Raw genomic sequence first — 14,991 nt, 5'->3', positions numbered from 1 at the left:
GAGAGAAGGCCGGGGTTGTGAAGCTTCTGGTTTGTGGACGTGGATCCAGTTGTTAGCATTGCAGTCCAGGGCTTGGCTGTTTGACGCCCAGATGCAGGTATGCTTCTGTGCATGCCACACTTCTTAGGGCTGAGGTGAGGGTGGGTGCAGGTCTGCAAGGGCAGAAAGAGCCCAGGGAGCAGTCAGGGTAGGTGGAGGCTGGCCTACAGAGCCCTGCTCAGGATATGAAGTGAGCGCCCTTGTTGTCATCTCTCCTGGTGTGGAAGCTTGAGCTCCAGGTCCCAGGTTTTCTCTCCGAGTCCTCAGTTTCATGCTGAGCACCCTACAGATCTCATCCATGTTCTTTGGCATGGGGGTTTCAGTGGTATCTTTTTTTTTTAAGGTTTTTACTGTGGATTGAGTGAAAGTTTACAGGGCAGATCATCAGTTTTACATTCAAGAAATCATACACCTTGTTTCATTACAGTGATTATAATCACCTCCATATACCATCAGTTAGCAGTATTTCTCTCTATTCACTTTAGCTTTTTTTTAAAAAAAACACAAAAAAACACTCAGGCATATATAATAATTTACACTTCTAAAGGTCTCATTCTGCAAATCTGCCTCCTGCCCACCAGCTCTTAGTCCCTCTCTTCCCATGAATCTAGAGTCCTCAGCTGCTCCCTCTTCTCCATGTCCCCATCTCTGCTTCCATCTCTGGATAAGGTCCTACATTCTGCTTGTGCTCTGTTTCTGGACTGTAAGATTAACCACTCCCGTTTTGTTACAAAACTTCTACCTTTACAATTGTGACGGTCTAAATTAGTCATGATAACAATTATTCACTATTGAATCATACAAAGCTTATCCCCATCTCTTTTCACCAGACCCGACTAGACAAGATGAAAACTTATTTAGTGGGGACTTTTTCTACCCACCCTCCCACCTCCACCCCACACACACTCTTAAACTAAACTCTCTCTTGAAACCTTGTAAGCCAGACACTTCGTGCCTTTATCGCCCCCTCATTTTAGGTAGCCATTGTCTAAGTTGCCCATCCCTATCTACCCTGTGTACAGAGGGGATAGTATTGATACTTCATGTGAAGACTTCTTCCCTCTCTGTTGGTTTTTAGAGTTACTGCCTCCATGAGTATAGGTCAGGTTCATCAAATTGTAGCAATTTACCCTTGTTTCCTTTATAAAAAGAAAAAATTTTTTATTTTTTGTTTTGTAGTCTTCTCTAGTCAATTTCTGATTATCAAGCCATCGAGGCTAGGTCAAATGGGTACTGTCTGAAAGTTTGGGTGTTCTTGTGCATCTCCCCTCACTTCATATCAGCTGGATGCTTCACTGTCAGCTCTAGCCCTCTGTGGCTATGTCCTTGTCCATGGGCTCAAGTGTCCTCAGGTCTCACCACACTTTGGACCAACCAGTCCTTCCTCTTCTCTCTCTCATCTCCAGGTCAGCCGGAGTCAGTGGACTGTGGTTGAACTCAGCCCATTTCTTCATTGGTGCCTTTCCCTCTCTTCCACTCACCAGTAGACCATTGTGGTCGTCAGCAAGCTTACATACCTGTTCATGTGTTCCCTTTGAGTTTCAGTCTTAGAGGGGAGTTTGTCCTGAAGGAACTTGATTGCTTGTCTTGATGGCTTCCTGGCGAACAACTTGCTTATTCTTGTAGTAGCCAGTCATGCTGACATTTTTGTTTTGGGTATTTCCTGATGATATTTCTTTGAAGATGTGTCTTCTGTCACTCTAGCTCTTCCAGGCTGGTCTGCTTGTGCTTGCTGGTGGGAATGCCCACCTCATTAGGTTCTGGATCGGACTCAGGACTCCACTTAAGATCCTATACTCTACAAAGGCTTTGCAAGAGGTCTATTTCACTGGGCAAGTTCTAGAACCCCTTTTAGGTATTCCAGTTAGTTATAGGCTGAAGACGAGCTTACGAGTTTTCCGTAATCATGTTTCCCAGCATTCTTTTCTATCCCACTCAAGTTTCTATTTTACAATAGTAGGCAAGGGAAACCAATATTCATAAGACAGTCAAGCATTTTAGTATCATTTTCCCTTTTCAAGCTATACCTAGATCCCTGTGTCCCAGAGCTCTATTGTTCCAAGGTTGAGCATGCATCACTGTTTACCTCTGTCTCACTTAGGCCGTGCAAACCTGTCTCAGTGTTGCCCTATCTATCTTATTCTTCCACCTCCTCCCCCTTCTTGTATTGCCCTCCCCAACACCCAAACTGAAACCCCCTACCCCAACCCCACTGTTGTGGTTACCTTATATTCCAATTACTCTTCCCTCCATTTAAGACAGTCTGTTTTATCCTGTAATCTACCTGATCTTCTCACCACGTGGATCTCTGTTCCCATGTGTTTACCTTTGTTCACACTAATTGCTTTGATCATAGACTGACCTCCCAGATCCTCTGTTCTTATAATTTTATTCTGTTCTTGACTCTTTGATTTGTCGATTGTTGATTGAATTCAGGGTGATACTGCCACGTATGTCATTCTCTGGTTGTTGTCTGTTCTTGTTGGTTCTTAGTCCACAGAACTTACTTTAGGATGTTTTGCAGTGCTGGGTTGGCTTTGGCAAAATCCCTTAGCTTCTGTTTATCCTGGAATGTTTTGATTATACCATCGTATTTGATTGACAGCTTTTCTGGGTAGAGGATTCTTGGTTTGCAGTTTTTCCTCTTTCAGGGTTTTATATATGTTTCCCCGTTGCCTTCTTGCCTTCGTGGTTTCTGTTGAGAGATCTAAGCTTAATCTAATTTGCTTGCCTTTGTATGTTATACTTCTCTTTTCCTTAGCTGCTTTCAGGATTCTGTCCTTATCTTTGATTTTGGAGAGCTTGATTATTATATGTCTTGGTGATTTTCTTTTAAGGTCTATACTTTCTGGGGTTCGGTGAGCTCTTCAACTCTCTCCTCTGTGGACTTGTTACAGAATGCCAATAATTCTTTAGTTATTCCCCTTCATGTTGTCCAACATGAATCTTAGGACTTCTTCAGATTTTTTTATTTCTTCTGCTTGCTCTTCTATCTTAGTAGTGTTGAGAGATTTATTTTCTAGCTCACTAGTTCTGGCTTCTATCTTTTCAGTTTTGTTCCTTTGCCCTTTCAGTATATTGTTGATTTCTGATATTCTGTTATTAATTGTTAGGACCTCTTTGGTAGGTTTTTAATTGTTTCCAATGCTGTGTCTATCTTATTTGATTGTCTCTATAGTGCTTTCCTGAAGGAGCTCTGGTAGCGTAGTGGTTACGAATTGGGCTGCGAACCTTAAGGTCAGCGGTTCGAGACTACCAGCCGCTCCGCGGGAGAAAGATGAGACTTTCTACTCCCGTAAAGATTTACACCCTCGGAAACCCTGTACAGGGTCGCTATGGGTCGGAACCGACTCCACGGCACTTAACAACAGCAACATAGTGCTTTCCTGACTTCTTCCTTATTTTTCTCAACTCTAGTGTATAGTGTTTTGATATATTTTATAATCATTTTTCTGAATTCCTTCTCTGGCATTTCCAAAGCCTGCCCTTTTCCAGTATGGAACATAGGTCTACTTCCAGCTCATTTGCATCAGTCACTTTATCTCGTTTCTGAACATGTGCAGATATGGTCATCTCTTTGTGTTTTTTGGGCATCTTCAGGAGTTATCTGTGGCCTTAATACTTAGATGGGTGTGTATTTTGGTATTTTTTATGCTTTCTGATTGCCTCCAAGTAGATGTGATCAGGAGATGGTCTTCCCTTTTCACTCTTCTTCCTTTATCTCCGCAGTTCTGTTAGGTGTCTGTTGCTGTCCTGATCCTTCTCCCACTCTGTCTTGCCCAAGATGGTGGCTCCAGGAACAGCTGAGCGTCTTGAAATAGAAAGAAATGGATTTTTTGCTTCTGGTACAAATTTCCCTAGCTGTAAGCTTTCCAGCCTTCTAAATATTCCTTGATATGTGGTTCAGAGTTCTGGGACCATCCCCTGAGCCTACTTGGTCTGATATTCTGGGTTGTTGCTGATGGAGTTCCTCACTGCACTTCTACCTGATCTACCATCTTGTTCCCTCAATATTTTAATTCCATTTTTCCATACTTTCTGAAGCCCCCATGTAGGTATCTCAGTTGAGGGTTTCATAAAATCAAACCTGTTTCACCAGTTAATTGCCAGGGCGTTGTCCTATTGACTTTACACTAAGTCTCATGTTTCCTGACACGAAACGGCCCATCTAGTTCAGCTCCGCAAATAGGTTTCAACTTGTCTGCCTGATGAGCCCCTGCAGCTCCCTTCTCTGGGGAACCTGTTCCTAGGAGGCCATCTGTCAGGCTGAGCTCTGCTGAGCTGCTGGATTGTGAGGTAGACCTGGGAGCCATTGAGGTCAGCTAGACAGGGGCTGGGCTCCCTGCCCCCTCCCTTCAGTGACCACTGCTGTCCTGCCACCTTGCCCACCCTCCTGCCCAGACTGCCCCTCCTGCCCTGCACCCTCCAGCCCGTTCTCCCGGAGCAGGAGGACTCGGTCTGCATCATTCCCACCGCTGGCTTCGGCCGCTCCTCATCCATTCTCCTCTTCGTTTCCCCGCACACATTGTCCTGCTCTCAGCCAGCTCTCAGGCCTCAGCGTAGCTGCCAGCTCCTCCTAGCTCACCTATGTCAGGTAACCTCCCAGCATGCTCTGACACCCTGATTGTGAACCAGCCATCTTTGTCATTGTGCTCGCTGGTGGCCCGTGGCCCTCCTTAGATCAGAGCTGCTGGTGATCCACACACGTCAGTGTCCCTGGTACCTGAGGGATGCCACGTCCATCACTGAGAGGGTTGGGTAGCGAGCACATGGACAGGAATCGTGCTGTCAGTGAAGGGCCAGAAGAGCAGTTCAACCTTGCAGCACACTGTTGGTGGGACTAGCTGGGCGATAGTGCCATGTAGCCTGGTGAGAGGCTGAGGACAGAGACCCAGGAGCTGCTGAGACACCCCAGAGAGCTGAGCAGCAGGCTCTGTGTGGGGGTCTGTAATCAGGAGAGGACCTAGGCAGCCTCTGATCTGCATGGCTTCACTCCCTGTTGTCATAAAGACAAATCCCGCACTGAGTGCTTCTAGGCTCTCCTCTCTCTAAAATGGGATCACAGTACCACTGATGGCACTGGCAGATGCTACGACCTTCCGTGTCCCTGCATTATTCCTTCCATGTCACTGTGTTACTCCTTCCATGTCACTGCATGACTTCTTCCATGTCACTGCATTTCTCCTTCCATGTCACTGCATGACTTCTTCCATGTTACTGCATTTCTCCTTCCATGTCACTGCATGACTTCTTCCATGTCACTGCATTTCTCCTTCCATGTCACTGCATGACTTCTTCCATGTTACTGCATTGCTCCTTCCGTGTCACTGCATTGCTCCTTCCATGTCACTGCATTGCTCCTTTCATGTCACTGCATTACTTGCCTACAGGGTTCTCACTTTCATGTTATTTAATAAATTCCTAAAGCAAATGCTAAAAGTATAGTTTTCTGTCAGAGGGGAAACCTTGGAAGGCTTACGTTGACTCTAGTTGCCATCTCCTACTCCGCAGTAATGTTTGGCCTTTACTTGTCAGCCTCAGTGATGACAAAGTGTTGTGTCTTCTTTTCTTGTCCCAATTTGTAGTACTTGGTCATGGATTACTACGTGGGTGGTGATTTACTGACCCTGCTCAGTAAATTTGAAGACAAGCTTCCAGAAGACATGGCGAGGTTCTACATTGGTGAGATGGTGTTGGCCATTGATTCCATTCATCAGCTTCATTATGTACACAGGTAACTGACTTCTCTCTGTTTTATGGAAACCCCCTTTAGTGGATCAAGAGCTCCTTTCTGAGCCTTGGACTCATCGATACCAGGCAGGTGGCAAGGCCTTGGTACCTTGCAGGGCAGGATGCCCAGTGCCTGGCAGACCCCAGCTTTTATTCCACTTTGCTGTGTTGTGGCTCTGCTCAGGTGTCCTCAGTCGGGACTTCCTTTCCTGACGTTCTTACCTGACATTGGCTGAGCCTCTCCCCTGCCAATACCCTCTCCTGAGGGGCCTGCAGGGCAATGCCACGCTCCTAGCTCTGACCCATGCTTGACCCCACAGAGCCAACAGCCTTGATCCCCTCTCGGCCCCCAGCCCGCACAAGTAGAGGGTTGGGTTGAGGAAGGGGGTGGACGACCCAGCACCTAGTTGAGTGATGGTGTGGAGTTGGCTGAGGAGTGTCAAAGGGAGGTGGGAGCTGAGGCGGTGGTCTCAGTGGCTTTACCCACCTCCTTGCTGCAGGGGTCATGCCCCATGACCCTCAGGGAGGTTAAGCCTGCCCCTTTTCTTCCTCTCATGCTGAGAGGAAAGACTCAGGCCTGTGGTGGTTTTGTTTTTTTGTTTTTTTTTTAACTATAGTTTTTATCAAAATAATCTCATAATAGAAATTTTAAATAATTAAATCATTCATATTATGAAAGCCTGAGTGTCTAGCCCGTTTCATGCACTAGCAGTAACTTTGTAAACTCTTCCAGCTGTTTCTTACAGTATTTGCCTTTATACTTCCAAACAACAGCTTATATTGCTATGTTCATATATATTTTGTATTGTAGATAACTTATGTTAAAGTGATGATGAAACTCTTCACACATATTTACACACTTTCACAGAACTTGAGCACACACACTGTCTCCCACACATACTCTCAAACTCGCTGCCCTCTCTTACCCCCCACATTTGTAAATTAATAACTTTTGGTTAAATCCATACTCGGTGTCTGTCTGTAGTATGACTGTAGGATAGGGACTAGACGGCTAACTGCAGTGTGGGCAGTTCAGACACACTGTCACTCTTTGGAAACCCTATATAGGGTCGCTGTGAGTCAGAACCGACTCGATGGCATTATTTTAACAACAACAATGTAGCTATTACTCACAAATGAGCATTGTGATACACAGTAATAAACATTTGTTATGTAAATTTTTTTTTTTCTCATCAGCATCCCTTTCTATGTAAGTCCCCTGCTGTGGAATTGATTCTGACTCACAGTGAGCCCACAGGACAGAGGAGCGCTGCCCTGTTTTAGGGTTTCCAAGGCTGTCATCTCTACAGACGCAGACAGCCACAACCTTCTCCCACAGAGTTGGCTGCAGGGATTGAATCACCGACCTTTTCTTTAGCATCCCAATTCTTTAACCACTGTGCTGTCAGGGCGCCATACCCTTCTAGGTAGCTGTCTCTACTTACGGTGGAGTTACAAAGCTCTGTACCTTCAGACATCTGGCAGTCGTCGAGTCTAGATTTTTCTTGGCGATCTCCCTCCTGGGGCTTTCCTTCTTTCCTGTTCTGTTCTGTGGTGGCTGCACTTAAAATGTCATGTGGTGTTCTCATTTCTGGAGTTCTTTTCCAGAGAAGAGAGCTCCTCCTTAGCTCTCTGGGATGGGATCCTTTGTTTTCAGAATCACGTGTCTTCCGCTTCCATATTCTCCAGTAGTTTCTGGAAAAGGAAGGGTGTGAAGTAAAATGTCTCTATTCTCTCCTCTGAGATGACAGTTCATCCAGTATGGAATTTTCTATTGGAAATGGTTCATTTCTTGGGACTCGGAAGATTGTGCTTCCATCGGTGTTGCTATTGAGAAGTTGGAGGCCGTTAGGATTCCCATGGCTTTGTGTTGTGATCCGTTTCTGTCCTTTGTGATTCTCTTATCCGTGGTTTTTTGAAGTCCCAGAGATTCTGTCAGTCTGGGCCTAGTCAGGAGAGACAAGGTGCCATGATTTGATCAGGGAAGACTAACATGAGGGGCTGTCTGGGAAGACGTCAAGAGAACGCTCAAAGCACAGACTGGCCGGAGAAGCAGCTAGAAGCAGCAGCCACTGTTCCCAGGGCTGAGCTGTGGAGATTGTTGGAGAGGACGCACCATGCCTCACAAGACGGCAGAGAAGACTCCAGTGCTGCACCATGGGGCTTGCTGGGATTTCTTCTGGATCATGCTGGAAATCGGCACTATAGGGTCCCAGGGAAAGCTATTCACGGGATGGTCTCTCACTAAGGCAATGCAAGAGGACACCTCTGACAGGAGTTGTTGGCCACCACACACAGGGGAAGTCAACTCCTACAAAAGAATACAGTCTACCAGCATCCTCATCCAGCACAGCTGGGCTTTGTGCTAGCTGGCAAGAAGGGTGAATTTGTAACGGAGAGGCAGTCATTCACCTCACACTGGGGTACGTCAAGGTTCCGGTAGACCTTGATGTGTGTGGAGACTTGGGTCCTCCATTTCAGGAGACATCATTATTCAAATCATTTCTTTTCAGGTTCTCGGTCTTTCTTGAAGTCGTGTTACTCAGGTATTGAACCACTTAGACTCTTCTTCGCATTTTCTATCTTTTTTCTTATTTTTCTTGTGTCTCTGGTTCCTGGCCTACTTTTAGGAGGTCCTGACCTACTTTTGGTCGTCCCTCAACTTCTAGGCCTATATTAAAGTGTCACTTTTGTTTTATATAATGTCCAGGAGCTTTTTTTCTCTCTCTGAAGTTAAATATGTAACATTCTGTTCTGGCTTCGTGAGTATAGGCTCTTCTCTGTCTCTTGTGGGTACCAATTATACGTATGTATTTCCTTCTGCTGCCTGGATTGTCTGCCTCTTCCGTTTCCTGGTTGTTTGGTCTCTGGCTTCCCTATTAGAGAGGCTCCCCAGCTGGTCCTCATGCTTCAGAGCAAATCAATGAGATAAAGCTCCAGGGGGCAGTTAGACATGGACTTGGCTGCTTTGTTTGGGGCCCCGTCTTCTGAGTCCATAAGTCTCTTCCCTTGAGGCTCCTAGTGTACACAGAGATGAAGTCTCCCTATGGAGATACAGGTAAGGATGACATGGCCAGACATCCACAGCCTTCCTAACCATGGGCATCCCTACCTCAGCCACTCCTGAGATCTCCAAGGCCACACTGTGAGTCCTGGCTCAGTTACTCCCAGGAGCACTTTGGGGCTACTTTCATATCTATCATCAAGTCCTCTCATTAGGACTCAGTGCCGCATCTTAGGCATTTCCCTCAGGCGTGTCCCTCAGTGTCCCCGCTTTGCTCAGTCTGTTATCACCCAGTGTCTTCTCAGACCACTGAGTGGCACTCACATTGCCTCTGCCACCTTTTCGTTTCTGTGGACTTGTCGTTCATTGTGGATTTAGAGTCTCTGCTCTACCTGAGGGCTTCTTGCCCCCACCACCACCACCACCTGCTCTGGGCACTGACTTCTCTGCTCTTGGGCGCTGCACCTGACCACACCCAGGAACAGATGCTACTTGTGGGGCCTCCCGCATGTCTCCTTCACGCCCCCTCCTCATGGGCCATCACAGGCCACCCACCATGGCCTCATGCTGCTGGAGCCCCGACACCTGAGTGAGCCCTGCTCTCTGATAACTCTGGTCACACGTGGGGCTGGAAGACAGGCAGCTCACTGACCTGTGTCCTTCCCAGATTCAGCCATCCCCTTCCCATAGCTCTTCTCTGAGGTCTCTCCCTTGGCCTCAGGAGGGCCGGACACCCCTTGACTTTCTGTCCTCCGTGTGCCAGCTGAGTGCTTGTCAGTTGGGGTGCTGAGCTGAGCTCACTGTCCTCAACTTTGGGTGTAGTCACAACTGGGAGGTAACTGGAAAGTCTCTCTGTCCTGGGTCACCACAGCCTCTTGCATCTTCTGTCCTACACCTCTGGCCCCCCCAGCTCTACTCTGGTTCCCACAGAAGCTGTCCCTTTGCACGGTCAGGGTTAGACTTCCCTGGAGGAAGCACCTCCTCTCCAGCCAAGATGGTGCCCCACTGCCAGTCCCTTTTCCCAGGTCTGCTGCCTTATTACAGGTGAGGAAACTGAGGCCCAGAGAGGCTGAAAACTTGCCTCTGGCCACACAGCTGGTAGACTCAGACCTTCTACTGCTGCCCGTGGCTCTGAGCTCCATGCCTCATGCTGCACTGTGCTTACTGGCCCCCATACCATAGAGCAAGCCACAACGCCACAGTCGCCTCTTTGAGGACAATGAGTCCCTGTTCAGCAGTTGCCTTGAGTTTTTCAGGGGGCTGTTGTGGTTTCCAACACAAGGGTCTCAGGCCCCATCTTCTTGAGAGAATGCTGTCTCACTCCCGGTGGAGAGAGAAGCATCGTATCTGTCACAGGTCTCCAGGGAAATTAACCAGACCACATTTCTTATAGTTGATTCTTTTCCTAGTTTCTCCCCTAATTAGGAAGCTTTTCTTTTCTTAATTGACTTTCTGGAAGTTTTACTCTGTCATTTGACTTGCGGGCACATTAGGAGACATTAAAATGTGTGAGTTAAAAACTTTCTCTTCCCCCAAACAGCTCATTACTTCAGCCCAAGTGCTTGAATGACCCAGTCTTAAAACAGCTGTGTGTGTTTGCTGGAAAGTTCAACATGGCGCCTTGTGAGTGAGGTCCAGAGCTCAGGGAGACCTGTTGGTGCTGGAGCAGTGGGGGGCAGAGCTCACACCGCAGCCCTGGCCGTCTCTGCCGGGGCTGGTTCTGGCCCTGCTGTGTAGCGCGAGACCTCACCACCGACTGCCAACCTTTTACAGGTTTCCTGGCTCTGGCCTGGCTCTGGCAACGAGCCCACAGTGCACCCATCTCTAATATTCCAGTTTACCCTGCAGATGTGTGCACACCCTTCCCCAGAGGTCAGGCAGGACCCTGGACATCCAAGGAAACTGCTGCTGAGAAGGGCAGCGAGCTGTCCTCAGAGCAGGATCATCTGTGTGGATGAAGTAAGAGCCGGGGCCTCTTGGGAAAGGAGTGTTCAGAACACCAAAAAGCATAAACAGTGTAAAATCAGCAAGTCCCGTGTGAGGGTTAGGTGACGTGGAGGAACTCTACAGAAAAGACTGGGGGTAGGGGCGGCCAGCAGTGTGTTCCCTGGGCACCTTCCCTGTCCCTGTGGCTTCACAGTGGGAGCTAATGGACTGACAGGGCACCTTGTTTCCATGCTGTCCTTCGAATGCTCTGTCCACGCCTGTGTTTGGAACCAGAGGCACAGCCATGACCAGGAGAAGGTATTTTCAGAGTCATTCTCAGTCTTCTGCATCGCTGGCCTCAGAGAGGTCATGGGAGCAGGGTCTCAGGCATTGTGGTGGCCTGGGGGCTGCTCGGACATTAAAGGGCTCTGGCTCTTTGTCCTCACTGTAAGAGACCCCTGCTGTCACCTACTCCAAGGACTCCTGATAACATCTCCTAAGTATGAGAGATGAAGTGACACTTACCCAAGGATAGCGCCTTTGTAACCTCCTCCCACACTAGCAGCCAGATTACTTCTGAATAATGACGTTTATTACCACTGTTGTACCTTTAAATACCAACTCACTGCCCAGCTTACCCCGAATGTCACTTTCAAAGTCATGCATGTCAGTGCTTAGGAACTGAACACAACAGAAAGGCCTAAAGGTTGGGAGGGAAGAATCTCCTGTCTGCCTGGGTTAGCTGAACTTAGTGTGGCCCTGGGGAGATCTACCTGTCGGGCAGGTATGTGCTCCACCTCACCTCACCTGCTTCTTCCTGAAATGCTGAGTTTCATTAACATCCTCATACTGGCTGGCAGTCTCCAGTGTGGGACATTGGGTTAGTTGTCTTCAACAAATCTCCCTAAAAAATTGTTTTTCCGTTTCTCTGTGAACTACCCTGCCTTCCAGTCTAAGACTAAAATGTTTAAAATAAGAGAGTGGGGGGTGACCCCATATTTTCAGATCTGAGTAAGTTAGTCTTCATTAATCCACTCCTTCCTGGGAGCCAGACACAGAGCTTGGTAGGCAGACTTCATCTTTGTTGTTGTTAGGTGCCGTTGAGTCGGTTCTGACTCACACGATCCTGTGCCCAACAGAACAAAACACTGCCTGGTTCTGCGCCAACCTTACAGTTGGTACTTTTGAGTTGCTGCTACCATTGTGCCATTCCATCACTTTGCCAAGCTGGATGTCCTTCTCCAGGGACTCCTGATAAAATGTCCACAGTACGAGAGACAAAGTCTCAGAAGCCTGGCTTCTGAGGGGCATTTGCCTGGAGTTCCTCCAACACAGATGTAGCTTCTCTTAAGAAACGCATTTTGTTAGTGGTACTTCAGGCTGGTGCTCCTCATTCTTACTCACACACACACTGTCCAGAGAGGATGGCGTGCGAGGGGCAGTGAGGGCCACGACACAGTGGTCAGTGGGACGAGGAGAGGGTCAGTCTGGGTCTGCTTCCTGGGAGAGTGTCCTTCTTCATTCCTCACTTCCACCCTGTTTCCTCCTTTTCGCTCTTTTTCTGTGAAGAAACGAACGCCGAGAGTAAGTGGTTTTCAGAGATCATCTGGGGCTCGGCCATGCACCTGTGACAGGTACCTTGAGAATGTACTACATGCTCAGTGAGAGAGGCCACACTCCATCCCTATGAAATGCCCCTTCCTCCCCCCAAAGTAACCAGGAAAGCAAAAACCCAGACACATCCGTGGCTGTTGAGTTGACTCGTTATGACCGTAGTTTCCAGGACTGTGGTCTTTATGGAAGCTGACAGCCTCATCTTTCTCCTGCAGAATGGCGGATGCGGATAGCTTTGAAGGGTTCAGTTAAGCAGCCGCACACTTTAATCACAGTGCCACCAGGGCCCCTTATGACATGCGCAGAACAGGCAAATCCGTAGCAACAACGTGCATGAGTGGTTGCCAGGGGCTGGGGGGATGAGAAGTTGGGGGTTGGGAGCAGTGGTAGCGGAAGAGTAGGGGTGCCTATGTTCTGAGATTGACTGGTGGGTGATGACTAAACTGTGGGCTGCTGCACTTCCTGGGTGACCCATAAGCCTCCACGGCTTAGATCTTAACAAACCCCAGTCAAGCCTCCTGTTGGCGAGTCAGTTCCTCCTCATAGGGACCCACTAGGACAGAGAACTGCCCCGTGGGGTGTCCAAGGCTGTCGACTTTACAGGAGCCGGTCACCCCGTCTTTCTTCTGTGGAGAAAGAACCCCCACAGCTGGGGGGTTCAAAGTGCCCACCTTTGTGTTAGCAGCCAGGCACTTAACTACTGTGCTACCCGGACTCCCTGATCTCAGTAAGGCTGTTACTACAAACAAGCTGGTGTGGTGCTGTAGAGTAAGCACCAGACTTCTAACTACAGCTGCTCCTTGGAAACACCCTGTACAGGGTTGTTGAGTTGGAAGCGCTTTGATGGCACTGAACAAGCAGAGGGGCAGCAGAGATGGGCTCAAGCCTACAGTTGTGAGGCTGTTGTGGGTCTGGGCATGGAGTCCCTGGGAGGCGGAGCTATCAACTTACCGGGGTCACAAAAGCAGAACTTTAAAAAAAAAAAAAAAAAATCTGTCAGGCCCTTTCAATGTATAATTTCAGGTCTTTGTTTTAAATTCTTAGAAAACTTTCTTGGATTATAATTTTTAAATATTCTGTTTCATTGTTTTGATTTTACTGAGAAGATACTGGACCTTTCTTGTCTTCTGTTTCCATCTTCAGCCACTTTTTCTCTGATCCTTTTTTTTTTTTTTAATCTTTTATATTATTTTATGTTTTACCAGCCTTCAATGGTTTATATTAAATTTTCATTTAAATCTATTCTTTGGGTATCTTGCGAGTGTAATCTTCATTTCTGATAGATTGTGTCCTTTTCTTTTTTTAGCCCTGAGTTAAATCAGCTCTGATTTCATTCCTTCCTGGTTTTTTGTCTGTGGTCTTAGTTTTTGTTTTCTGATTCACTGTGGGATTTTTATTTTGTGTATAGTTTTGTATTCTCATATACCTGAATGCTTACTTTAGGATTTATTTACGTTTGGAGTGTTTCCGAAATTTTTTTTGCTTTGTGGTATATTTTTCTTAGGAACGTTCACCTTTTGCTCACATGTTTGTGAAACTCGCTGATGTTGGAAGTAGTCAGTAGTTTATTCCTTTCATTGTAATGTAATGCTTCTTCACACGAATCTAACCAGTTGACTTACCATTGTCCTGAAGGTATGTGTTTGGACTGTTTCCACGTTTTGGTTACGATGATTAGTGGGTGCTGGAAACACAGTTACACATGTATTTTGTTGAACAACTTCCTTTGTTTTTAAAGTAAATTTGCATACCCTTTCATACTGCTTTGTCTTATCAGTGGATACTGCCAGCAAGGAGTGGTGTTGGTGATTGTGTACCGCCAAGTCAGTTCTGACTCATAGTGGCCCTCTCCTCTATAGGGTTTCCAAGACTGTAAATCTTTGCAAGAACAGAAAGCCTCATCTTTCTCTCATGGAGCAACTGGTTGATTCGAACTGCTGACCTTGTGGTTAGCAGTCTGGCTCATAAATCTACTAGTAAAGAGCACTAGTGCTTTAAAGTATGCTCCAACCCTGCTGGTGTTTGTTATAGTACATGGAACACCCAGTATTGAACAAATCAGTTTTCCACTCATCAGTTCATAGACATTTTGTTTCACATCATTGATTGCAGTTCCCACGATAAACCGCTGTTTCACGTTTCTGTTCCTCCTCCTTTCCTAACCCTACTGAATTTTGTCCTGGGCCAGGTACTGTACTTTTGATTTGGATGATGAATTGTTCCCCTAATAGTATTGTTGTTGTTAAGTGCCATTGAGTCAGTTCTGACTCATAGGGACCCGTACAGAATATCCAAGGAGCTTCAGGAGAATTTGAACCGCCAACCTTGTGGTCCAGTACTCATTCTGCAGTGCCACACCAGGACTCCTTATAGTATTTATTGTTGTTCAGTGCCATCAAGTCGGTTCCAACTCATAGCGACCCTGTTCAGTGTTTCCAAGGAGCAACTAGTGGGTTTGAACTGCCGACTTTGTGATTCACTGTCCAGTGCTGATTCTTCAGCACCACAGCAGGCTGTATTATAAGGTTCTCATACTATATAGGTCTGAACTTGAAGTATTTGTTGTTGTCAGGTGCCATCAAGTCGGAACCGACTCATAGCGACCCCATGCACAGCAGAACGAAACAATGTCCGATCCTGGGCCAACCTCACTACCGCTGCCACACTTGAGTGCATCA

At 47.1% G+C, this 14,991-nt stretch overlaps 1 protein-coding gene across 1 annotated transcript in view; it reads left to right on the top strand.

Annotated features, from left to right (window-relative positions):
* The window catches only part of CDC42BPB (CDC42 binding protein kinase beta (DMPK-like)), a 114,138-nt gene that overhangs the window by 56,945 nt on the left and 42,202 nt on the right, over positions 1 to 14,991 (top strand). The window contains exon 5 of the mRNA XM_006839540.1: positions 5,625 to 5,773. Coding sequence (XP_006839603.1) covers positions 5,625 to 5,773 — 149 coding nt within the window. The remainder of the gene's footprint in view (positions 1 to 5,624; positions 5,774 to 14,991) is intronic.

This window comes from Chrysochloris asiatica, unplaced genomic scaffold, assembly GCF_000296735.1.
Source record: "Chrysochloris asiatica unplaced genomic scaffold, ChrAsi1.0 scaffold00025, whole genome shotgun sequence".
NCBI lineage: Eukaryota > Metazoa > Chordata > Mammalia > Afrosoricida > Chrysochloridae > Chrysochloris > Chrysochloris asiatica.
Note: the sequence above shows the minus strand (reverse complement) of the source record. Positions and strands in the feature narration are given on the sequence as shown.